The sequence below is a fragment of the Prionailurus viverrinus genome, unplaced genomic scaffold, assembly GCF_022837055.1.
Source record: "Prionailurus viverrinus isolate Anna unplaced genomic scaffold, UM_Priviv_1.0 scaffold_33, whole genome shotgun sequence".
Classification (NCBI taxonomy): domain Eukaryota; kingdom Metazoa; phylum Chordata; class Mammalia; order Carnivora; family Felidae; genus Prionailurus; species Prionailurus viverrinus.
Window position 1 is genome coordinate 7,998,760 of NW_025927604.1, and position 24,552 is coordinate 8,023,311.

At 48.9% G+C, this 24,552-nt stretch overlaps 1 protein-coding gene across 6 annotated transcripts in view; it reads left to right on the forward strand.

The window, feature by feature from the left end:
* Positions 1–300: 300 nt before the first annotated feature.
* Positions 301–24,552, forward strand: part of ATP6V1C2 (ATPase H+ transporting V1 subunit C2) — a 53,721-nt gene continuing 29,469 nt past the window's right edge. For all 6 annotated transcript variants that reach the window (XR_007149312.1, XM_047845146.1, XM_047845147.1 and 3 more), the window contains exons 1-3: positions 301–394; positions 1,605–1,760; positions 3,911–3,978. Coding sequence is in view for 5 of the 6 variants with exons in the window: in XM_047845146.1 (XP_047701102.1) it covers positions 1,632–1,760; positions 3,911–3,978 (197 nt within the window). In the remaining variant the exon portion in view is untranslated. The remainder of the gene's footprint in view (positions 395–1,604; positions 1,761–3,910; positions 3,979–24,552) is intronic.

Here is a 24,552-nt window from a genome sequence, read left to right on the forward strand (position 1 = left end):
GGTCATCGCCGGGTGGGGGCGGGAGTCCCGAGTACTTCGCGCCACCTGCTTCGCTCGGTCTGGCACGTCCCGCGCGCTCCGCTACGTTGTGCACTGCAGACCCCGCCCGAGGCTCCCCCGGGATCCCGCCCCGACCCACCTGGGCGGGGGGGGGGGGCGGGGGGGGGCGACCCAGGGCCCCGGCGGCCCGGGACGCGCGCGGGCCGCAGCCGGGCCCCAGCGGGAGGCGGGCGGCCGGGTATGCAAATGCCCGAGGGGCGGGCGGGGGCCGCCTCCCGCTCCGGATAAAAGCTCGGGGCGGGGCGCCGCGCAGAAGCCGCTGCCTCCCGGGAGCCGGCCGTGCGCTTCGGCCCCGTGCCCGTCCCCAGCACGCCCGCGCGGCCGCCGGCTCCCGGTAAGAGGACGCGCGGCGGGTCGGGGACGCGGGGCGGCGGCGGGAGAGGCGGCGCCGAGACCCGGGGGACCGGGGCGGGCCGCCCCGCGCACGCGGGTCCGCCGTCCCGGGCCGCGCTTTCCCGGTGGGAGCCAGAGAACCAGCGCCTCCGCGGCGCCCTCCCCGGGGCCGGGCAGGTGGCATCTCCCCAGCTTCTGCGCCGGGCCAGTTTGTCCCCAGGCCATCGGCGGTCAAGACCGAGAGGAACTGCGTCCGTTGTGCCCGGAGTTAGGAGGGACCGGGGGGTACCTTGGAGTGGAGTGAGATGTGGGTCAAAAGGAAAAACTTCCAGGCCGGGGCTCTGGCTGGCCGTCGCCTGTTTCTCCCTAGCCTTCCGGAGACGCTTCGCGAGGTGATGGGAAGGGAGGCACGGGCCGAGGGGACAGAGGTGTGGGCGTGTGCACGTTTGAATGAGCAGAACGAATCGACTTTGCAAGCGGCAGGCGCTGGACAGAAACTGCCAGGCCCAGCACGATGCCCGCCTCTGCAGAGCGCACACCTGGGCTGGTGGAAGATGACTTTAGTCGTCCCCCCCCCCCCCACCCCGCCTTTTTTTGCTTATTTGGGAACGAGGGGGAGCTCTTCTGAAGTCTTACTTTTAAGGCTAGCACCATTCTGAAGGCCGGTCAGTAAACGATCTGGGGTTTGCCCAAGCCTCCTGTTGTGAAAACGCCACCTTGTCTCATTCCTGCCTTCGCTTAGTCCCAGAAAGTACAATGTGGAAAGGAGGAAACTATTTCAGGAGGCCCCAGCCTGGCTGGCTGGCTGTCCACCCCCCTCACCCCCGTTTGTATTCTGATGTCAGGAGAGAGGGGAGTCAAAGGACCGGGAATCTTGCTGTCCCCATCCCTCCCCCCAACCCTTAAAAGCAGTCAGAGCCACCCTAGGGATGGTTTGGGAGTCTCTGTGGAGACCTGAGGGCTTTCCAGCTGAAGACTTTGCGGTCTTTTCAAGTGAAGATAAGAGCACTGCAGATCAGCAAGCACATGGGTGTCCTTGGAACTAGAGAATCTGAATTGGAAGGTCGCGGGGGACAAAGAATGGACATAGTAAAGGCAACACCTCCTGGAGAGGATTAATTCTGAGGCAAGGGAAGTGGTGAAGGAGTAGAGATATTTGACACTTCTCTCCTCCTGTTTCTGTTTGTGCACGTTGCTGTGGTTCTGGTCAGTAACTGGATAAAAGAGGTCCGGAAGCCATGTCGGAGTTTTGGTTAATTTCTGCCCCCGGCGACAAGGAGAACTTACAAGCCCTGGAGAGGATGAACACGGTCACCTCCAAGTCCAACCTGTCTTATAACACCAAATTCTCGATTCCTGACTTCAAGGTAAAGTTCCTGGGGAGAGAGGAAGGACATGATGGTTTGGGGTGGGTGGGTGTCTCCTGGGAAGCCAAGGAGAAAATAACAGGTCAAAGGCAGCAACGCTGAGGATAAGCCTGGGGGGGGACGATGCACAGGGAAGTCAGTGGTCTGGATGGGACTTCGTGCCACAGCCCAGAGTTAATTGTGGTTCCTATGAACCCCAAAACACAGGAAAGAATGAACAGGGAGAGAAGGGTGTGGGTAGCAGTGTCTTCAAAAAAAAAAAAAAAAAAAATGGGGAGAGTGTTTGTCTTCGACATCCAAGAAGCCCCACAATACAGTTGAAATGTACAGGCGTGGAGAGCTTCGGTCTTGATTGTGCTCTTGAACTGGAAGCAGGGTGGGAGATTCAGATGGAATCTGATGGAGAGGCAGGAAGGGAACTTAATGGTAACCGGGCCGATGGCAGGAAGACACGAGGCAGGGAAGTCTAAGGGTTCTTGCTGTGGAGAACAAAGTTAGACTCAAACAAATGTGAGAGAGGAATGAGGCGTGCAGTCTTTTTACTTCCGAAGAGTAGCCTTGTTGCAGTCCTTCCTAAGATTGTAAGCTTCCAGAGAGAAGAGGCTTGAGGCATTTTTCAATGACAGCTATGCAGATGCACTGTGGGTGCTGGGGGGATGGCCCTAACTGCCCAGCGGTAGCCGTTCTAGAAAACTGCCCTGTCCTCTTTTTCAAACCTCAGTCGGCCAGTCTACCAAAAGGGCTGCACCGTCAGCATCATTGGTGGTGCGACCCTATTTGCTAGCGTTTATCGAGCAGTATGTTGGGGGCCAGGCACTTTGAACACACCATCTGGAATGTTCACACGGTCCACGTTATAGATCAGGAAGGGCGGGGAAAGGAGACGAGGGTGGTAAATCTGGTAAGTGGCGGCACTGATTTCTGAATCCGTATGTTGCTGCCACTGTTTGCCTGGCGACCGGCGCTGTGGAGGTCGGGGAATTCAGCATCCACTCGCCGCTTACTCTTTGTAAGGCAATGTGTTAGACTGGAGGGAACAAAGATAAGAGGCAGGACCTCTGCCAAATATGGCTTAACATCAGGTCGCTTGAAAGAGAAGCAAACTGCACTTACTAGAGGTAGCTGTGCTTCATCATTTCCTAACTGCCTTTCTTAAGGTATTTCTCAAAGTATTTTTTTTTATATTAAAGTATACTTGACACGCAGTGTTAATCTTAATTACTTTTTAATGTCCGATGGGGGATTGGTAATCTGAACACAGAGTCTCTCCTTCTGATTCCGGGAAGAGACCTTTCAATACAGTTTTGGGCTGCGTAATAATTTTCACATTAAGAAATAGATCGTTATAAGTAATCTGAAAAGAGAAAGACTTGCAAGAATGATGAGGCGGGGGGAGGGGAGGAAGCTGCCTCCCCCCCCCCCCCCCCCCACTCCCGCAAGATCATTGTTAATAACAGCAAAGCAGAACAGAGACAGGGATTGGTTGGACATCTTGGAGAAGAAAAGCGTTTAGAGATGGTGACTTCTTGGGGCACCTGGGTGGCTCAGTCAGTTAAGCATCCGATGCTTGATTTCAGCTCAGGTCATGATCTCAGGGTCATGAGATCGAGGCCCGTGTTGGGCTCTGCGCTGACAGCACAGAGCCTGCTTGGGATTCTCTCGCTCTCTCCGCCCCTCCCCTGCTCACACGTGTGCATTCTTTCTCTCTCTCTTAAAAACTAAATAAATAAAAACTAAAAGAAAAAACAAATGGTAACTTCTTTAACTTGCTTTCTGGTACATTTCCTCCTCAGCGATGGGGATTGATCATGTGACCAGCAGACTGCCACTTTAAGAAGATAATGAGCTGGGGTCCCACAATGATACAGAAGTTGCTCCTTCCTGTGGCAGAAATGTAACAGTTCATCCTGTTGGCAGTAATAATAATAATAATAATAATAATAATAATAATAGCTAAACTTTAAAAATGAGAAAATATCCCCAATCCGCTGATTTCTCTTAAGAGCTCTTCCCAATTTCCAGTTTGGCCATTGACCCAGAATAACTAAGGCAAGACGGAAGTCACAGAAGTCCCTGCACTGTTGTTGAAAGTGACCTACACCTTCCCTGCCATAAAGCGCGAGCCGCTAACGTCTTTGCAACCTTTCTAGGTGGGGACCTTGGATTCCCTTGTTGGCCTCTCTGATGAGCTGGGGAAACTCGATACCTTTGCTGAAAGGTAAACAATTTCTTATTTACTGCATACAAGTGAGAATTTGATGGTGTTGTCAAAGGACACAGCCTCTTGCTTTGCCTGAACCCGTGCTTGTCCAAACCCGATCCTAGAGGTCACATCAAGAACCAGTGTGGAGATGCCTGGGTGGCTCAGTCGGTTGAGCGTCAGACTCTTGATTTCGGCTCAGGTCATGATCTCATGGTTTGTGAGTTCGAGACCCGCAGGGGGCTCTGTGCTGGCAGTTCGGAGTCGGCTTGGGATTCTGTCTCCCGTTCTCTCTGCCCCTCTCTCTTGCAAATAAAAATAAACTTAAAAAACATTATAAAAAAAGAGCCAGCGTGACTCTGCAGGAGGGCCCCAGGTCAACAGCAACACTTGGGGTCCCTTGAATAGTTGTGTTGTTTTTTTTTTTTCCCGGAGGCAGCAATACTGGGGGGGCTGCCTTCAAAAGGAAGAGGCTTCTGACATAAGGTGCTGAAACCTTTAGAAAAATAATTGATGCGGTTTCCCCTGCGGCTTTTACATTTTCAAGTTTTTTTGTTGGGTTTTGTTTTCGTGGTGATATTTGCTCAAAGTAAAAGATTCAAAGTACAGAAGGAAGGCTAGCCAATTACATTAAGCTTTCCTCTCATCTGGCTTCCTCTTTCCTGTTTCCCTCATTTCCTTCTTTTGAGGCAACATTATTATAATCTTTAGGAGCACCTTCTGGAGACAGCCTGTACATGTGCAAGCAAATACCAAAAACAGTTTTACACAAATGACTGCATATATCCTGCACCTTGCTTTCCTCGCTTAATCACGTATCTTAGAGATAGAGGTGTTTTGGTTTTTTTTTTTTTTTAAATGTTTCTTTATTTTTGAGAGAGAGAGACACAGTGTGAGCTGGGGAGGGGCAGAGAGAGAGGGAGACACAGAATCCGAAGCAGGCTCCGGACTCTGAGCCATTAGCACAGAGCCCGATGTGGGGCTCAAACCTACGAACCGCGAGATCACGACCTGAGTCGAAGTCGGACGTTTAACCGACTAAGCCACCCAGGCGCCCCGCTTAGAGATAGTTTCATGTCAGTCCACAGCTGGGTTTCTCTACTGGCTGTACTAGCCCTAATTTACTTGACGTGCCCTAATTTACTTGTATTTCCCTATTGATGGAGTCTTCTGGTCTTTTGCTATTACAACCAATGCCGTCTTGATGGTCCTTTTGTCTGCTTCTTTGCGCACCCGTGGGAGCGGGTCATTACAAGTTGAAACGCCGGGTCAAAGAGTATTTGCATGCAACGTTGTACACATATGCCCACATCCCTTCTCCAAGGAATTGTTCCCTATCCACACTCCCACCAAAAGTACATGAAGATATCTTAAAGTCTTCAAGGCATTTATTTATTTATTTGTTTTTTAATTGCTACAAATCTGGTACATAAGCATTAGAAAATATATATGGATCACAGAAAAGCGTGAAAACAAAAATACAGATCACCAGGAGTTATGCCATTCAGAGAAAACCACTGTGATGTTATATCGTATTTGCAGTGGGTACATCCATCCAGTTTTTTTCTACCCGTGTTATTTACGCATGCGTATATTAGTAACAGTGACATCATGTTATATGTGTTTGTAACTTGCTCTTCATATCTTAAACTTTGTTGTTTTTTTTTAAATTTTCTTAATGTTTATTTTTGAGACAGACAGATTCTAAGCAGGGGAGAGGCAGACACAGATCCGAAGCAGGCTCCAGGCTTCGGGCTGTCGGCACGGAGTCCGATGCAGGACTCGAACTCACCAGCCGTGAGACCATGACCTGAGCCGAAGTCAGACGCTTAACCGACTGGGCCACCCAGGCGCCCCATTCACATCTTATACTTTGGCTCTCGCCATTAACTCTTCCACTGTAGCGTTACGTCATAGAGATTTGCCATAATTTGTTTATTTGGGTGTTTTAAAATAATAATAATCCCTAGTTTGGGTGAAATTGAAAACATGTTGCTTACCAGAGGTTCTCATTTAATTGAAGAAGAATGCAGGGCCGCCGGGGTGGCTCAGTCAGTTAGTTGAGAGAACGACTCTTGATTTCGGCTCAGGTCATATCCCAGTGTCGTGGGATCAAGCCCCATGTGTGGCTCTGTGCTGAGTGTGGAGTCTGCTTAAGGCTCTCTCTCTCTCTCTCTCTCTCTCTCTCTCTCTCTCTCACTCTCTCTCCCCCCCCCCCCCCCCACTTCCTAGCTTGCATGTTCTCTCTCTCTCTCAAAAAAAAAAAAAAGGAAGACAAGAAAAAGAATACAGATGCAGTAGATGAGGAAAATGGTCCATGACGGCCAGGTCCTGACTAGGACACAGACCCAGAGCCAGCCCCCCCCCGCTGGATCTCACCACCTCCACAGAGGGTTTCAGATCCTCAGGGCCTGTCAACATTGCTGTTTTGTCTTTTCAGTGCGACGGTGATGTGACATGTCACCGCTTTGTTTTAACACGTTGAAAAAAAAAATTGTTTAATTTATTTTGAGAGCAAGAGAGGCAGAGAGGGAATTCCAATGGTGAGATCGTGACCCGAGCCGGAACCGAGTCAGATGCTTAACCGACTGAGCCCCCCAGGCGCCCCCCTCCGCATTTTTATAGGAGTCCTACTGATCTTTGTCTGCGTCCCGTCCTGGTTCTCTTCTGGTCTTCCGCTTCTGTTGCGGCTCACCCACCCCTTGCCTGAGAGTGGAAATCAGCCTTTGTTGGTAACGTTTTGCTACATGGAGGATGTTGCTCTGACCACCTAAAGGCAGCCCTTGTCCCCAAGTAGTTGGCAGCACGGAGTCTTTGAAAAAGAAAACAAACCTTTGGCTTTCTCATCTGTAAGATGGGATAGTACGGAACATCTCTGCTTCCATAGAAGAATGAAAGGGAGTGAAATCATGTTAAATCAAATACTGTCAAATCCCAGGACAGGTTCTATGAAAAATGGACACCCCCCCCCCCCCTCCGAAAGTGGCTTGATCCCTAAATATCAACTCCTTTCTTAGGCTGCTCTCCATAGGGAGGTGGGTCTGACAGACACCATGGAGGCCAGCCCACTGCCCTAGGCTGGCCATTGCTTTTAGTTTTCTCAGCAGCCCTGACAAACCACTTCATGAGGTTCTATAGTGAGAAGTGGCAATATTGCCTTTAAGAAGAGAATTGTTTCCAGGCCTCCTGCAGAAGTGACAGCTAGTCAACATTTTTACCTTTCTAGACTTTTCTAGACCCTTCTAGATCTTTCTTTGCTACCAATTATCTGCCCTAGTGCAGGTCCTTAGCCTGTTTCTTACTCCCCAAAGCCTCCTCTAGCTCTAAAATTCTGTGATGCTGGATTTTCATTTCCACCTTCATTTCCTTTGTGTTTTGCTTTGTTTTTATTCGTGTTCTGTTCCACACCAACTGGTTGCACGGCTTGTTTGCGCGGGTGGCACAGCGTGTGTTGAAGAAATAATATGAAAGTATGTGAGCAGGCAAGGTTAAGGCTATCATCGGGAACCGGAACCTATATGAATTAAGATGTTTTCTAAAAACAGGGCTAGGTGTGGTGAGAATTGACAGTCACTGTGTGTGGTTTCAGTCTTTTTCTTTGTGGGTACATGTTCTCAGGAGCCTTCCTACCGGCGAGAAAGGAAAATGGTGTGATCTGAGCCCCCTTTATTTCTAGCATTTACCTGGCCCGGGGGCCAAGGTACTTTGTCTCCGGAGTTAATACTGGAGCTTGGAGTCCAATAATGGGATACACTGACTGACAGGCTTCGGGGCTTTGAAATGCCCTACCTGATTCTTTAAAGAGTCCTCGAGTGTTATTAGCTAAATAAATGCTAGCTGGGTTTGTAGCTCAGGCAGCACAGACCTGTCGGCACTGCTTCTGGCCAGGAGAACAGAGGAGGGACAAGAGTTTTCAGGGTGTATTGTTTCCATATCCTTTTATTATTTATTTACTCGGGGCACTAGAGTGTTTTTCCATGTAGCTGGAAGGCAGGTTTCGCTTCCTGGCTTTTCTCTCTCCCTCTCTCCTTTTGTTTTGTTTTGTTTGTTTGTTTGATTTGTTCCTCCATGGTGACTTTGTTAATTTACTCTGTATTTACCCTGTAATTCGGGAACATTTGAGAAACCAAATGATTCCATCTTGAAAAAAGGCGCCCCCCCCCCCATTAGCAGTTGTTTTGAGCTCTTCCCAGTGTCTTAGCTTGCTTCGCGATGCTGATTGAAATATTGCATTTCACAGGTGCTTAGACACCCGTATATACCTCCTGCATTTCTGTGGTACATTGGTGACTGTCACTCGCCCCTGAGCACAGTACCTACCTGTGGTATAGCTGGTGGCTTTTCTTTACCCGTGTGGTTCCATGAAGTTGACTAAGGGTTAGCTCAAAGATGTGGATCGAAGATTACGTATCTGAGTGTGGATGTCTGCTGAATGATGCAGATCTTAAGGAGTGGGTTCTTCTAAGGGCATTCTAGAAAGCTGGTTTGTTTGTTTTTTTAAATTTTTTTTTTTTAACGTTTTATTTTGGAGACAGGGAGAGACAGAGCATGAGCAGGGGAGGGGCGGAGAGAGAGGGAGACACAGAATCCGAAACAGGCTCCAGGCTCTGAGCCATCAGCAGAGAGCCCGACGAGGGGCTCGAACCCACGGACTGTGAGATCATGACCTGAGCCGAAGTCGGACGCTTAACCGACTGAGCCACCCAGGCGCCCTTGAGGGCATTCTACAGAGAAGCAAGGGGCACCTGGGTGGCTCAGTTGGTTAAGTGTCTGACTCTAGATTTCAGCTCAGGTCATAATCTCACGGTGTGCGAGTTCGAGCCCCGTGTCAGGCTCTGCGCTGACAGCTGTGAAGCCTACCTGGGATCTGTCTGTCTCTCTCTTCTCTCTGCCCCTCCCCACTCATGCTCTCTCTCTCTCTCTCTCAAAATAAATAAACTTAGGAAAAAAACCCATTTTTTTAATAAAGAGAAGCAAAATATAAGTTAAAAAATTACCCTGGCCGCGTGACATTTCTTCAAGTCACTGGACAAATATCAACCGAACACCTTTTAATGATCTGGACTCCTCTAGGTGTCACAGTCCTAACCGGATGTGTTCGCTGTTCAGCTCTTAATGACTGTTTCCGACCTCCCCCTCCTTGTAAACCCCCAGTAGTACCCACTCATGCTGCTCAGCTCCCCCAGACTCTCCTCCCCACCCCTGCTTTCAGACGTGCTGACCTACCCTGTCCTAATACAACCAGGCTCACCCCTGCGTCACAGCACTTAACCACAGCGCGCTGTAAGGTCCCTGAGGCTGGTCACTGGTACACGTAGCTCCCTGCACCTGTAATGTTCTAGGCCCTCAAAACCAGCTGAATGAATGAATGGAAGAAAGAATCCTGAAATATTAGAGCTGCACGGAGACCCCGAGAGAGCTAATCTAACCCCTTCATGTTCCAGATGAGGCAACGTGCCCAGAAAGATGCTCTTAGAAAGAGCTTGGGTGGGCTCAGGGCAGCAGAGAAGGAATAGAGCCGTGACCCAGATTCACCAGTCAATCATCATGATGTTTTTTAAATACAACATTTAAAAATGTCTTGCTCATTGACATTTCACGAACTATTATATTTACACATTTAAAAAAATGAGGGGGTGCCTGGGTGGCTCAGTTGGTTAAGCGTCCAACTTCCGCTCAGGTCGTGATCTCATGGTTTATGGGTTCGAGCCCCGCATCGGGCTCTGTGCTGGCAGCTCAGAGCCTGGAGCCTGCTTCGGATTCTGTGTCTCCTTCTCTCTCTGCCCCTCCCTCGCTCATTCTCTTTCTCTCTCTCAAAAATAAATATTAATTTTTTTTAAATAGAATGATCTAGAAAGGTACAAAAAGAAAATTCCAGCTTACCCCTGTCCCTCTCCCCAGAGGCAATCATTATGAGGATTTTGTATGGTTCCTTCCTTGGTAAAACAAAACAAAAAATACACATACGTTCATGCTCTAGCCCTAATATTTGTAAACTTTGAAGACCTTATTTTGAGGTATCTATTAAGTACAGGTTTTTAAACTTAGATATGTCCCAAGCATTTAGGACAGAACCTATCACGTGGTTAGTGCAACAATCCTACTGGTAATTTATTTAAGATTACGCTGAGGGGTACCTGGGTGGCTTAGTTGGTGAAGCGTCTGACTTCGGCTCAGGTCATGATCTCACGATCCGTGGGTTCCAGCCCTGCGTGGGCTCTGTGCTGACAGCTCAGAGCCTGGAGCCTGCTTTGGATTCTGTGTCTCCCTCTCTCTCTCTGCCCGCCGCCCCCCCCCCCCCCCCCCCCGCTTGTGCTCTGTCTCTCTCTCTCTCAAAAATAAATATTAAAAAAATTTTTTTTTAATGATAAAAAAAGAGATTACACTGAAATTATGGGAGATTAACATTCTTATCATTTTGTGTACTTCTATGAACACAGTACATCTTTCAATTGACTGAACTCCTTTTCTTTCGTCCTCTGGTAGAGAACTTTCATGTTTCATTCAGTAAAATTCCTGCACAGTATCTCATTGATTACTTTCCTCCAAATTTTGCTTTTTATTTAGTTCCTATTAGAAATCTTTTCTCTAAATGTTTACAATTTATAAATTGGGATTTTCATGTATTAATTTTATGGCCCACAAATGCCCTGAACTTCCTTATTGAAAGCTAAGGTAAGGTGCAAAGGAGTCTAGCTCCAGAATCCTCAATTTAAAAAAAAAATTTTTTTTAATGTTATTTATTTTTGAGAGAGAGACAGAAAGACAGAGAATGAGTGGGGGAGGGGCAGAGAGAGAGGGAGACACAGAATCCAAAGCAGGCTCCAGGCTCAGCACAGCGCCTGACGCGGGGCTCGAACCCACGAACTGCGAGATCATGAACTGAGCTGAAGTTGGACGCTTAACCGACTGACCCACCCAGGAGCCCCCAGAATCCCCCATTTTTTTAAAAAAAAGTTTATTTTTGAGAGAGGGAGAGACAGGCACAGAGAGAGAGAGAGGCAGAGAGAGAGAATCCCAAGCCGGCTTCATGCTTGGGAAGGAGGAGTCAGTGAGGAGCCCAACACGAGGCTCGAACTCACGACCCTGGGATCATGACCTAAGCTGAAATGAAGAATCGGGCGCTCAATTGATGGTGCCCCCGGAGTCCTTATTTTTAACACAAAATTAAGATTGGTCTGTTGTGTGACAGCACAGAATCACAAAGCCACATTAGTGTCGGAATGATGATGGCTCCGTAAAAAGACTTCGGAAGAGTTCTCTGTTCTCCATCCTCACTACACTGTACACATGGGGCCTTGAGCTCTTGAGAGGTGGCTAGTTTGGAATGAGATGGGTAAAGTATAAAACATCAGATTTCAAAGACTTAGTACCAAAAAAAAAAAAAAAAAAAAAAAAAGGAAAATCTCAATAAACATTTTATGCTGGTTACCTGTTGAAACAACCATGTTTGGGACAGCGGGTTCCATAAAATATATTATTAAAATTAGTTTCACTGTTATTTTTTTAACAGGGCTACTAGAAGATTTTAAATTACATACGTGGCTCCATTATATTTCTATTAGACAGCATTGGGCTAGAATTCTAGACAGTGCTTCTCAAACAGACAGGTGAATGCCCTGGGGATCTTGGGAAAATGCAGATTCTGACTCAGTGGGTCTGGGCTGAGCCTGGGATTTAGCATTTCTTTCTTTCTTTCTTTCTTTCTTTCTTTCTTTCTTTCTTTCTATGTTTATTTATTTTTCAGAGAGAGAGAGAGAGAGAGAGAGAGAGAGAGAGAGAGAGAGAGTACAAGCAGAGGGGTGCAGAGAGAAGGAGATACAGACTCCTAAGCAGTCTCCAGGCTCTGAGCTGTCAGCACAGAGCCCAACACAGGGATCGAACTCACGAACCGTGAGATCATGACCCGAGCTGAAGTCGGATGCTTAACCGACTGAGCCACCCAGGAGCCCCTGGGATTCAACATTTCTTACAAGCTCTGCAGTCATACTGTGCCGCTGGGTTGCAGACCACACTTGGCATGTCACTTCCAGACACTGAAATCAGTGGCTCTTAAACTGCCGGGTGCATCAGACTCATCTGGAAAGTTTGCTAAGAGATAGATTCCTGGGGGCGCCTGGGCGGCTCGGCCAGTTAAGCATTCGACTTCAGCTGTAGTCATGACCTCGCGGTTTGTGGGTTCAAGCCCTGCATCGGGCTCTGGGCTGACAGCTCAGAGCCTGGAGCCTGCTTCGGATTCTGTGTCTCCCCCTCTCTCTGCCCCTCCCCCGCTTGCAGTCTGCCTCTCTCTCTGTCAAAAATCAACATTAAAAAGAAAGGAAGGAAGAAAAGGAAGGAAGGAAGGAAGGAAGGAAGGAAGGAAGAAATAGATGACTGACTCCTCCAGAATTTCTGAGTCAGTAGGTCTAGGTGGGGCCCGAAAATCTGCATTTTCAGTGTGAAGTCAGTGCTGTTTCCATCTTCGGACATTCGAAGTGCTCTTGTGACCTCATATCTTGCTGCTTTTTCTGAGCGTTCCGCGGTTGCCTGGTTCTCTTGTTCTCATTGTATCGAGAGCACTGGGCTGAGCCTGGGATTCAGGCTCAACGTACGTGTGTGTAGAAACGACAGTTACCAATGATTTTCATACCTGCTGTGTCCACGTGTTCATACAGGGCGCGGTTTGCTGTTCTTGCTGGATGCAAAAAAGCTCTGACACTGGGGCCTCCGCCGAGGGCTGCACTTGATGTCCCGTGTGCCTCTGTTTGTGTTGTTTTCGGTCTTGAGTTCTCCACCACCCTGTTCTGGCAGGTGCCGTTCACGGATCGCTCGCTGGGTGCCAGGCACCGTTATCAGGCACTGCTCAGTTCTCTATTTCTTGTGAAATCTTCACCACAGCCCTGCGGACGGCGTGACTATCCTCCCGTTATAGACGAGAATATTGACGCACACGGAGTGGAGTTGTGTGTGCAACGTCACGTGGCTGATGAGTGTCAGGCCTGAGCCCCGTGCACCTGCTTCTCTGCCTGCCCCAGCCAGAGGCTTTGGCACATGGCTCGGTTAGCTTCCCCCCTGCCTGCCCTGCCTTTATCCCTTCCTCGGGGGCCCTGCTGTGGCGATCTCTGCTTTGCCTGAGATGGCCCAGTACCTGACAGTCCCCGCCCCCACCCCCCAGCTCCTGGGAGCTCTCACCAAACCAGAAGTCCGGCCAGCAGGGAAGGAAGGAATGCCGGCTGGCCGCTTTGTGTGCAGCAGGCCTGGGGTCAGGGTCAGCCTGAGGCAACATTGTGAAATCCACAAAATAATCCTTTGGAGGCTAACTTTAGTAGAAGGCGCTTACTTGCATCTCGGATCTCTCCCGATCCTGGGATCCTAGGGCTCCACTGTCCTCCGGACCTCAGCCCAACCACGTTCACCCTGTGCTCTGAGTTGGCTCGTCACACCTTGCGTAGATGGCAGTCACTTACACTCCCCTGATGTTCAAGGGCTGGAGGGGCAAGTTAAAAAAAAAATTGTTTTAACACTTATTCATTTTTGAGAGACAGAGAGCGCAAGTTGGGGTGGGGCGGAGAGAGAGGGAGACACAGAATCCGAAACAGGCTCCAGCCTCTGCGCTGTCAGCACAGAGCCCGACGCGGGGCTCGAACTCGTGAACCTTGAGATCGTGACCTGAGCTGAAGCCAGACGCTCAACCGACTGAGCCACCCAGGGCCCCAACCCTGTTCGATCTTAACGCATTTCTAGGAAGCTGATCTCAAGACCAGGGACTCTAAATGGAGATTAAAAAGTTTATAATAAAAAATTTTTTTTTTCTGAGCAGGTAATACATTCACATGCATCAAAGATAAAAACAGTGAGAAGTCTCCCTTGCACTCTCCCCCCTGGGTGACCCCTTCCCTGGCCTCTGCTGAAGAAAGCTAGTTTTAGGAGTTGCTTCAATACATTTTCAGTGCTTCTTAATGCAAACACAAGAAAATTCCGGTATATATTTGTATTGTTTCCCTTTTTAAGCACAAAGTAGTACTCCACATGTCCTGGGGTGTATCTTGCTGATTTCTCACTTAGCGTTATATCCTGGGAGATTTCTCCTGTTGGTCCATAAAGAGCTTTCTCTCTTTTTAAGCTAGCCAGCATTCCACATGGGGACGGTCCCATAGTTTATTGACCAGCCCCAAGGTGGGCACTGGCTTATTTACTCTGATGGGGAAGGGGGCTCTTGGCAACAGTGCCTCGGGATAGAATCTTGCACCTTTACCATTACTCTGCATGGGAGAGAGTGTGCGTGTATCTGCAGGACGGATTCTCAGAGGCAGACTGCTGGGTCTGAGGGCCCTATGCTTTTGTAATTTTGACAGATGTTGCCAGATGTCTCTGGGTTGACCCTTTTGCCTTTCCACCCGCAATGAAGGCCAGTCCGCATTTCCCTAACCCGTTCTCATAAAGCGTGTTGTCAAATGTTGGATTTTTATGAACTTGACAGTTAAGTAACGCTGCCTGGGTATAGTAGCTTTTTTTTTTTTTTTTTTTTTTAATGGCTCTATGTAGACAAATGATAAGCCATAGATAGCAAGTTTTCAAAGTGGACAATTTGATGAGTTTTGAGACACACACATCTGTGAAGCCACCGCCACAGCCAAGATAATGAACATATCCTTCCCCCCCCAAAGTTTCTTTGTGCCTCTCTGTGATCAGTTTCCTTCTCAGCAGTTTGAACGCTGCTATGCTTTCTGTCCCTATAAGACTGTTGGCGTCTTGTAGAACATTTGTATGAATAGAATGAGATGGTGTATACTCTTCTTTTTTTTGGTCTGGGTTTTGCATGCCACATCATTATTTGGGATTTATCCATGTTGTCGTGTGTCTATTAACAGTCATTTTTTAAGTGCTGAGTAATATTCTATTTTATGGGTAAGCCCCAATTTCTTTGTCCATTCACCTGGTGGGGGACACTTAGATGCCTTCCAGTTTGGGACTATTGAAAAGAAAGCTGTCATGAACATTCATGTAAAATCTTTGCATTGGCGTATGTTTTTAATTTCTCTTAGGTAAATACCTACCCGTTGAGGCAGCTGGGGTCCTGGGTACACAGAGTGTGGGTACACACATCCCCTTTGACCCTCAAACCTTTGGATTGCTTCCTGGCCCTATGGGATGGATGTGGCTTGGAGAAAGGTCACCTGGGGACCTTCTAAAGCCTGGGGTCCCCTGTGGTCCCAGGACATGGCCCCCTTGTCATGGGCTAAGCTTACTATTTCAGTTGCATTGAGTACTTAGAATTTTGTGGACATGGGGAATACTAAGTTGTTGTTGTTGTTGTTGTTTAAGGAAATGGCCATTCTTTGAAAAGATCACATTCTGGGAGAAGAGGTAGATGGCTATAGAGATCATTTCAATCCCGTGTGACACGTGGACAAAGCAAAAAATGGGGGAGGACCATGATGGCTCTGAGGAGCACCGGTCCAACATCCTGCTTCACATCTTAAGGCACTTGTCCAGCCGGCCGCCATTTGCTGGGCATCTGTGCATTTGCCAGGAACCACTGTATTTTCCTTGGAGCTGGTGGTCGTACAATTCGTAATTTCTCAGAGCTCTCTTTGTTTTGGCGGAGCACCCAGATGAGGAAACCAACACTTCTGACAGTATGATAACTGCTATGGTGGAGGGTGGTTTCTAGGGAGCCCCATGGGGGCAGCAACTATGGTCGCTTTGTTCACTAGCGCTCCCGCATAATGTTGCCTGGGACATAATGGACCGTGTGTTTCTATTGAGGGCAAGAAGCAGCATGTACTGGGTGGGGGCGTTATCCGATGCTCTCTGGTGTTTGTTAGGGGTGGACTTGCCACAAGGAGGGGCACTTGGGCTGTTGTTATAAAGGGTGAGTAGCATCCAGGTGGCTCGAGATATTCCAGGTGCCTGCAGAGGAGGCTGGCGAGGGACGGGCAGTGGTGAGTGGGTGGGGAAGGAGAAGACCAGACAGGCAGGAGCGTTCTTTGTAAACTCTGCTCAGAAGCTCGAACGTCAATATTTGAACTTCTTGGAAAACCACGGACGTAGTTGAAATGGCCCGGTGGCACGCTAAGCTGTGTATTTTTAGAGATCCCTCTGGTTGCCGTTGGCAGGATAGAACAGGAGGGGTCCAGACTGAGCGAGGCAAGACAACCAGAGAGGAAGCCATTGAAGGAGAGTTGGAGAAAGATGACGTGGCCCGTCTCGGACAGTGACCCAGGACAGGGCTCAGGCAGGTTTGTGGGAACTATAAAATTATAGCGGTGATGGAAAAGGAAGGGGCAGAGCCAAGGAGCTTAGGAGAAGGTGATGACATCCAGCCTAAAGGGCCACATCCGTCCTTGACATTCTCCTCCAGACTGGGTCTTCACCCTCAAAGCCAAGAGAAAGGCTGGGGCGTGTTCTGAAAAATTAAGATATAATTCACACACCGGAATATTCACCCCTTCGATGTGCGCTAGTCATTGGTCTCTGGTATATTTCCAAAGTAACGCAGCCGTCACCACCATCTGGTTCCAGAACCTTCTCAGCATCTCAGAAGGAAGCCCTGTGCCTATTCGCCACCACCCCCTCCCTCCTCCATCCCCCGAAACCACTTGCTGTATGGATTTGCCTGTTCCGGGCATTTCATGCAAATAGAAAGCCTGGGTGTTTTCTGATAAACCAAGAGGAGTAACACCTTCCCTGCTGATTACCATGAAATGTGTGTTGACGGGCCCTAGAAGGTGATTGACTTTGAGGGGAGTCCCGTAGTCAGAGTGGCTGGGAGGACCCCCGTCTGTGGCCTTGAGAAATGTTTGCCTGAACAGTCTATTGCTTTCTTTTCATTAAAAAAAAAAATTATCATAGTGCAAAGAGACAAGGAATTTAAATGAGAAGAGGGTTTTTGTTTTTTTTTTTAACATTTATTTATTATTGAGAGACAGAGAGAGACAGAGCGTGAGCGGGGGAGGGGCAGAGAGAGAGGGAGACACAGAATCCGAAGCGGGCTCCAGGCTCTGAGCCGTCGGCACAGAGCCTGACACGGGGCTCGAACCCATGAACTGTGAGATCACAACCTGAGCCGAAGTCGGACGCTTAACTGACTGCGCCACCCAGGCGCCCCCAAGAAGAGGTTTTATGAAAGAACATTGTTATTAAATCCACTTTCTTACTATAAAACTGAGGTCTTATTTTTACCCCGGTCGGCTACCTCCGGGCCGTGTGACCTCAAATCAGTCCCCATCTCTCCTGGGTCTCTGAAGGCCCTTCCGACCGGGACCCCCCACAATGGTAAACTAACCATTTAGTTACCGTTGTGGGCAGACCATATTCTCGTCACCCTACCCAGGCGTGACTCTAATGTCAAGGATTTTTTTTTTTTTTTAAGTTTTTTTTTTTTCCAACGTTTATTTATTTTTTGGGACAGAGAGAGACAGAGCATGAACGGGGGAGGGGCAGAGAGAGAGGGAGACACAGAATCGGAAACAGGCTCCAGGCTCTGAGCCATCAGCCCAGAGCCCGACGCGGGGCTCGAACTCACGGACCGCGAGATCGTGACCTGGCTGAAGTCGGACGCTTAACCGACTGCGCCACCCAGGCGCCCCTAATGTCAAGGATTTTTAATGGAGGGACGGCTTCTTTAAGTTTTTCTTTTTCGTGGTGGTAAAACACTTAACTTCATTCTATTCTAATAACACCCTGATTCACATCATCACGTACATCTTCAGCCACATTTCTGGCTGCCTCCTACAGCTGCATTTCCAAAAGTGGAATTACCGGGTCAAAGGATATAGGCATATTTAAAGCGGTTTGTACATATGGCTAAGTTGTTCTCCAATGAGGTTGCCAGGAAGTGCTGTTTCATCATACCCTTGTTAGTTTACTGCCTCGAGACACTCTTGTTGTTTACCTGGCGAAATGAAAATGAGGTGTGATTGTTTTAATGTGTATTTCTCGGTAACCCGCAAGAGGAAGCATATTTTCAGGTGCGCGTCAGACACTGGGTTTTGTGATTTGCGGGCTCTGGCCTTTGCGCCTTCGTCCTCTGGGGCGGGCCGCAGGTTGGACCGCTCCAGGGCCGCTGTTCACACTGTGGGCGCTGGGCCCAGCCCCGTGGGGGTGGGACCCCTGCAGTTGAGCACGGTGCCTGGGCTGCCGGGTGGATTGACTTTCTGGAAAATGCTCCAGACCTTGAACACATCCCAGGCTCTCTTCTAAGCCAGGTGCTTAGGGGACTGCCTGGTTACCCCTCAAAGGCTGTGGGACCCCGGAGCATTTCAGTAACCCTTCAGAACAAGGGGCCTTCCTTGGCCATAGCCCCTTAGGGAGCAAATTTTCTCTGAGGGTAGACTGGTTTTTGAAGAGAACCAAGGATCATCAGCGACCGTGTGGGTAAATCCAGCTGCGAATGCCAACTTGGCCGAAGCAAATTCTGTTTGGAACGATGGCGAATTTTGCTGAATGGCTTTGCAAATGGTGTGCAGAGGGGATCCCTCTAAGGATGGAATTATTGGTCCCTTATTGCAACTCCCAGTTTCTAAGAAGCAAGGTCGGAATTCAAAGCATCGTATCTCTGTGGCCAGAGCCCTCCAGAGCCCCGAGTGGGAAACCTTCTCAGAGGCCTCATTGGACCTTTATATTTATTAGAAGAAAGTCACAGAATCACAGTCCAGTCACTTGTTCCTGATCATTGCTGCAAGGCATGTTGATTTTATTGTCCTGTGGCCACCGAGGAGGAAGCAGAGACAAAGGAGCGGGGTGAGGTGCCCAGGGGCTCTGTGAGTCACCAGCTGTGCGGAAGCTTCTGGGCCTCACGTCCCAGGGCTTCTGAGTGGCTGCAAAGGGAGGCTGGACCTATCAGAGCCCCCCCCCCCCCCCCCTCCTCCCTGGGGTGTGCTTAGGGTTTTGATTATCCAGAGAGGGACACATTAGCCGCTGGTGCTCTGAGAGCAGTTCTTGCCGTGGACAGAGGCCTGCGGTAGGGGCAGGGTAGGGGGGCGGTACTAGCTGATGTCGAGGCCACCAGCAGAGGGCTCTTGGGCAAGTGCCGTGGTCTCTCTGAACCTCAGTTTCCTGAGCTCACCATGGCCTCGCCTCCTCTGTCATTGGTTTATGGAAACATACATGTACACAAAGTGCCTGAGGCCCGAGGACAGCTCACTAGAGACAAGTTATTGCTACTCTTGCTTCAAAACCCTATGGAAACCCCCTCCGACCCTCCCAGTCACCTGTTGGCCCTCAACTCCCAGGCTTGGAGTAATTCTGAAAACCAGACCAACCTCAGTCTGCTTTTGCCTGAATTATCCAGAAAACCCGGGGAAGGGGGGAAAGCCCTCTGTTCTGCTTCCCAGGGATGCACTCAGGGCCTCGGAACCTGATAACCAAACACACTCCCTCTGCAGCGAACTGGGCGGGTGAGACTCAGCCCGTCTTCCCACAAGGCCGGGGTGGGGCAGGTGGGAGCTGACCTCCGGCCGAAGGGGGGCGCCATGATGAAAACTGGGCCCACAGGGGCGCTCTGGAAGGAGGAAACACATGAAGCTTTGCTGTGCGTGTGGTTGCAGTGGGGCCACCCTTTAGGAAGATTGTCCTCTGTGCTTGGGTCCTGGGCCAGGGGCACTCCGGTGAGTGGAGATTAGTCCTCTCCTGTGTGTCCGTTGTCCATCCAAGAGGGGTCTGGAAGGGCCCTGGGGCCCTTCATGACAGCCGGTCGGGTGAGCGTGGGATTTCGGGAGGAGGAGAGGAGGGAGACAGAGATCTCAGGGGTCTTTGTCCTACTGTGCTCTCAGCGCTTGAGTTATCCTGGGTCCCAAGGGCCGGAGGGAACAGCCCCCTTGGATCTCGGGGTCCGGAAATCAGCAGCGCCGAGAGGTGCCACACAGTGTTCTCAGAAAGAAAGAGCATTTTCATTGCACACCGGGCCCAGGCAGCCCTTCTTTCCCGACCTCCTCCCGCCCCTCCCCTGGGGTTCTAGCATCTGGATTCTGCCTGCCCGGCTCCTGAAGCCCCCCCCCCCCCTGCCCCGCGCCCCGTCAGTTCCCTACCTGCCCTGCCTCACACCTGGATGATGCCCCCACCTCCCCGTCCCCATCTTTCTCACTTTCTCCCCTTGGCTCCCCATTTGACTGGCAAGGTTAATTTGAAAGAAATCTTAACCAGCTGAGTCCAGGCAGCATGCCCTTGAATTTAATACTTCATTTACTTATTGCTTTGTTCATTTGCACTGCCATTATTCTTGCTTTATTATTAATACATGGCTGGTAATTTTAAAATCCGGATCCCACCTCTGCAATTCTAGTCCGTAAAAGAAACCATTTCAACAATATAGTGTCAATCTTTATGGACTTTTCCATGCATAATACAAGCGTGTAGTTTTATGTCTTTTGTTTTTGTTTTTACAAAAATGGGACCATACCTATAGGTATTCTTTATTATTCTTTTTCCCCTTAAAAAATGTTTTTTTTAATGTTTATTTATTTTTGAGAGAGAGAGAGAGAGAGAGAGGGAGAGAGAGCGCACGCAAGAGTGGGGAAGGGGCAGGGGGGAGGGTGGCAGAGAGAGAGGGAGACACAGAATCCGAAGCGGGTTCCAGGCTCTGAACTGTCAGCACAGAGCCCAGTGTGGGGCTCAAACCCACAAACCGCGAGATCATGACCTGAATGGAAGTCAGATGCTTAACTGACTGAGCCATCCAGGTGTCCCTATTTTTTTCCCGCTTTTACCCAAAGATGTACAACCTTTCATGGCAATCCATAAAAGACCTTCCTCCTTCTTTTTTTTTTTTTTTTAAATGTTTATTTATTTTTGAAAGAGAGACAGAGCATGAGTGGAGGAGGGGCAGAGAGAGGGAGACACAGAATCTGAAGCAGGCTCCAGGCTCTGAGCTGTCAGCACACAGCCCAACGTGGGGCTCGAACTCATGAACCACGAGATCATGACCTGAGTCGAAGTTGGATGCCCAACCGACTGAGCCACCCAGGCACCCCGCTTCCTCCTTCTTTTTTAGAGACTTCTTGGTGATCCATTTTTATCACCTGGGTCCCTTGCTGGTACCGTAGAGATGTCTTTTGCATCTTTGTGTAGATGGTTTTGTGCACAGGAGCAAGATTATCAGAAGAACCAATTCCCAGAAGTGAAATTGCTGGGCAAAAGTATCTTGTGTGTTAAAAACTTTTGATGGCTGTTCTGAAAGTACTCTGTAACTAGGCTGTACCGATTAACACCTTGTATCCACAGGGCATTGGTATTCCTGTTTCCCAGAGTACTTGCCAGTGCTGAAATCATAAATCCTTTCAATATGCCACTATGATAAGTGAAAAATATTTCACAGCGAGTGAGGTTGAGCTTTTATCCTAAATGTTTGTGAGCCATTTGTTGTTTCCTCCATGCCATTAGTGCTGATTAGTGATATTTTGAGTTAATTTTTATATATGGTGTGAGGTAGGGGTCCAAGTCTTGGTCCTGTTTTGAGTTAATTTTTATATATGGTGTGAGGTAGGGGTCCAAGTCTCGGTCCTGTTTTGAGTTAATTTTTATATATGGTGTGAGGTAGGGGTCCAAGTCTTGGTCCTGTTTTGAGTTAATTTTTATATATGGTGTGAGGTAGGGGTCCAACTTCAGTCTTTTATGTGTGGATCTCCAGCTTCCCTGGCACTCTGTGTTGAAACAGCTGTCCTTTCCCCCATTGAATGGTGTTGACATCTTTGTCAAAAATCATTTGAGGATGTATGTGAGGGTTTATTTCTGGGGTCTCTGTTCTATTCCATTGGTCTGTATGTCTGTCTTTATGCCAGTACCACACTGTTTTCACTACTGTAGGTTTGTAGTGAGTTTTGTAATCAGGAAGTAAAAGTCCTTCAGCTTTGTTCTTATTTTTTCAAATGTTCTCCTGCCTTTTTCTCTCTCTCCTTCTTTTGGGACTCCCACAGTGCATATATCGGCTGCTGGATGGGTCCCACGGGTTCCTTAACCTCTGTTTACTTTTCTTCAATCTTTGGTCTTTCTATTCCTCAGACTTGATACTCTCTGAATCCTGTCTTCTCGTTTGATGAGTCTTTCTGCTTGAATCTGCCTGGGAGTCCCTCTAGTGGATTTTTCATTTCAGGTACTGTATTTTTCAGCTCTAGAATTTTTGTTGTTGTTGGTGTTGTTATTTTGGATTTTCTGTCTCTTTATTGATATTTCTGTTTTGCTCATAGCTTGCTTCCTTAAGGCTCATCTCAACATCTTTTAGTTCTTTGAGCATCTTTGAAACAGTTGCTTTAAAGTTGTTGTCTGGTAGATCTGCCATCATGTTACGTTCCTTCATTTCTTTCCTCTGAATGAGCAGTGCTTTCCTACTTCTTTGTATGCCCTGTGATTTTTTTTCTTGAACACTGGACATTTGAGTCTAATGATGTGGTAACTCTGGAAATCATATCCTCCTCCCTCCCTGGATTTGCTGTTTTTTGTTATTAGTTTTGCTTATGTTTATTTAAAGTTTTTTTTTTTAACATTTATTCATTTTTTGAGAGACAGAGAGAGACAGTGTGAGCGGGGGGGAAAGACAGAGACAGAGGGAGACACAGAACCCAAAGCAGGCTCCAGGCTCCGAGCTGTCAGCACAGAGCCCGACGCAGGGCTCGAACTCACGAACCGGGAGATCGTGCCCCGAGCCGAAGTCGGACGCTTAACCAACTGAGCCACCCAGGCGCCCTGCTTGTGTTTATTTTAAATTGTTGTCTTTGTGCCAAGGATCAGCCTGACGTGTAAAGATACAGTCGCCACAGGTGTTTTCTGAGCCCTTCCCTGGATTTGAACACTTATTTTCTAATGTTTCCCATGCACACGGTTGTTTTTGAATGTCCTAGTCTTTATGTCTGACTCCCACATGAGAAAAAGGAAAATGAAGGGGGGAGAAAGACACAGGCTCTTTAAACCCCTTGGAGGTCTCTGTAGCTGAAGGGTGAGGAGCTTGCACAGTGCGGGGAGGTGCAACAACCATGATCACCCTCTCTTTGTACCTGTGTGATCACAATCACTGGTCGGAGCACAGGTCCTCAGTGTCTCGAGAACAGGGTCGCTTATGGCCACCCTGGCTCCCATAGACTGTGAACAAGTCATTCCAGGAACACACAGGTGCCCGCCATGCGGCTGGGGGATGGGAAGGGGGTCGCTGCCACTGTGCTGAGAGCTGAAACTGACGCAAGTTAACCACAATTTAAGGTCTCGGCCTTCGGTAGACTCCAGACTCCCAAATGGTTACATCACAGAGACAGACACCGAGGTACCCAACACCCCAATCGGGACGACACGGTGTTTGCAGTTTGCTTTTTTAATTCAAAATACGATCTGTACATCTTCCCTTTTGGATTAGTGCACATTTTTGTCAGGTCCTCTAGAGGAGAGCGCCAGAGCGTGATATAAGCTAGCGATGAGGAGCATGGAGTCTGGAGTCATGTAGATTTGGGATCGTCTCTGCTTGGACACCTGTCACCCTGTGTAGGGCCACTTTCAGCCACGTAAGTCTTCACGTCTTCACCTTCGAAGTGAGGATGTTACCTGACTCCAAGCACTGTCTCAGCAGCTGAGTTCCTGAGATCCTTAAGAGCTCTTACAACTCATTTTTTTTTTTTTAAAAAGGGGAACAAGGCAGCAGAAAAACCGGCAAAGGGCTTGGGCGGGGCCGGCCACAGAAGAAACCAGGCCGTTTGTAGAGTCCGTGAATCTCTGAAAAGACGGCCAGCCTCACTCGTGATCAAAGAGACGCCCATCACAGCAACAATGAGATAAAAATTTTCAGCTATCAGATTGGCAGCGATTAAACACTCAGGATACCTAACGTTGGCGAAGGTTCAGGGAAGCGGGCACTCTTGTCCATTGCTGCTGGGGGCGCAGACTGCCTCTGTATGTCTGGAGAGTGGCTTGGCCTGTTTGTTACAATTGTAAACGTCCGTACCCTTTATGACAGGAGTTTTTCTTTAACAACTTATCCCACCTACACAAGCGTGCGAGACGAGTGTGTGTCGTGGCGACATGCGATCACAGGGAACCGACCCCCGTGTCCAGGAGAAGTAGTTGTGATACAGTCACGCAGCGAAATGCCACGCAAGAGACATCAGGAACGGGAAGCTCTGGTCCTGAAAACGTGTTCGCAGTGGACTGGAGCGTCGCAAAAGGGAGACATCACACAGGCTCTCAGGCTCCTTCCAAGAAGACAAGTGCTCTGATTCCGTAATGCCACGGTTTCCTGGTGACTGTAGTTAATCGTCACAGCTGAGCCAGGGCCCTTTTTGTTATGTGCCGTAAGTGATCTGGAAAGACAGCAGCTAGGCTTTATCGGACCACGTTATTCTGAGATGTTCCGTGGTCGTGTACCCGCCCGAGGGCAGGCGTGTGGCCGTCCTGGTTATTGTTAAAAACTTCACACAGGCTAGAATCGGGAGCAGGCAAAAAGCCATCACCGAAATGGTGAGTGAGTTCTCTTTTTAGGTTGACCTGGAAGGAAGCGTGCGTGGTACTTAGGCGCTGAGGAGGGCTGGGCCTCTTTTCATAGATTCGTGGACTCTACGAATGGCCTGTTTTCGTCTTCTGTGAATAGCGTGTTCACGCCCTTTGCTGGTTTTTGGTTTTTTTGGGTGTTTTTTT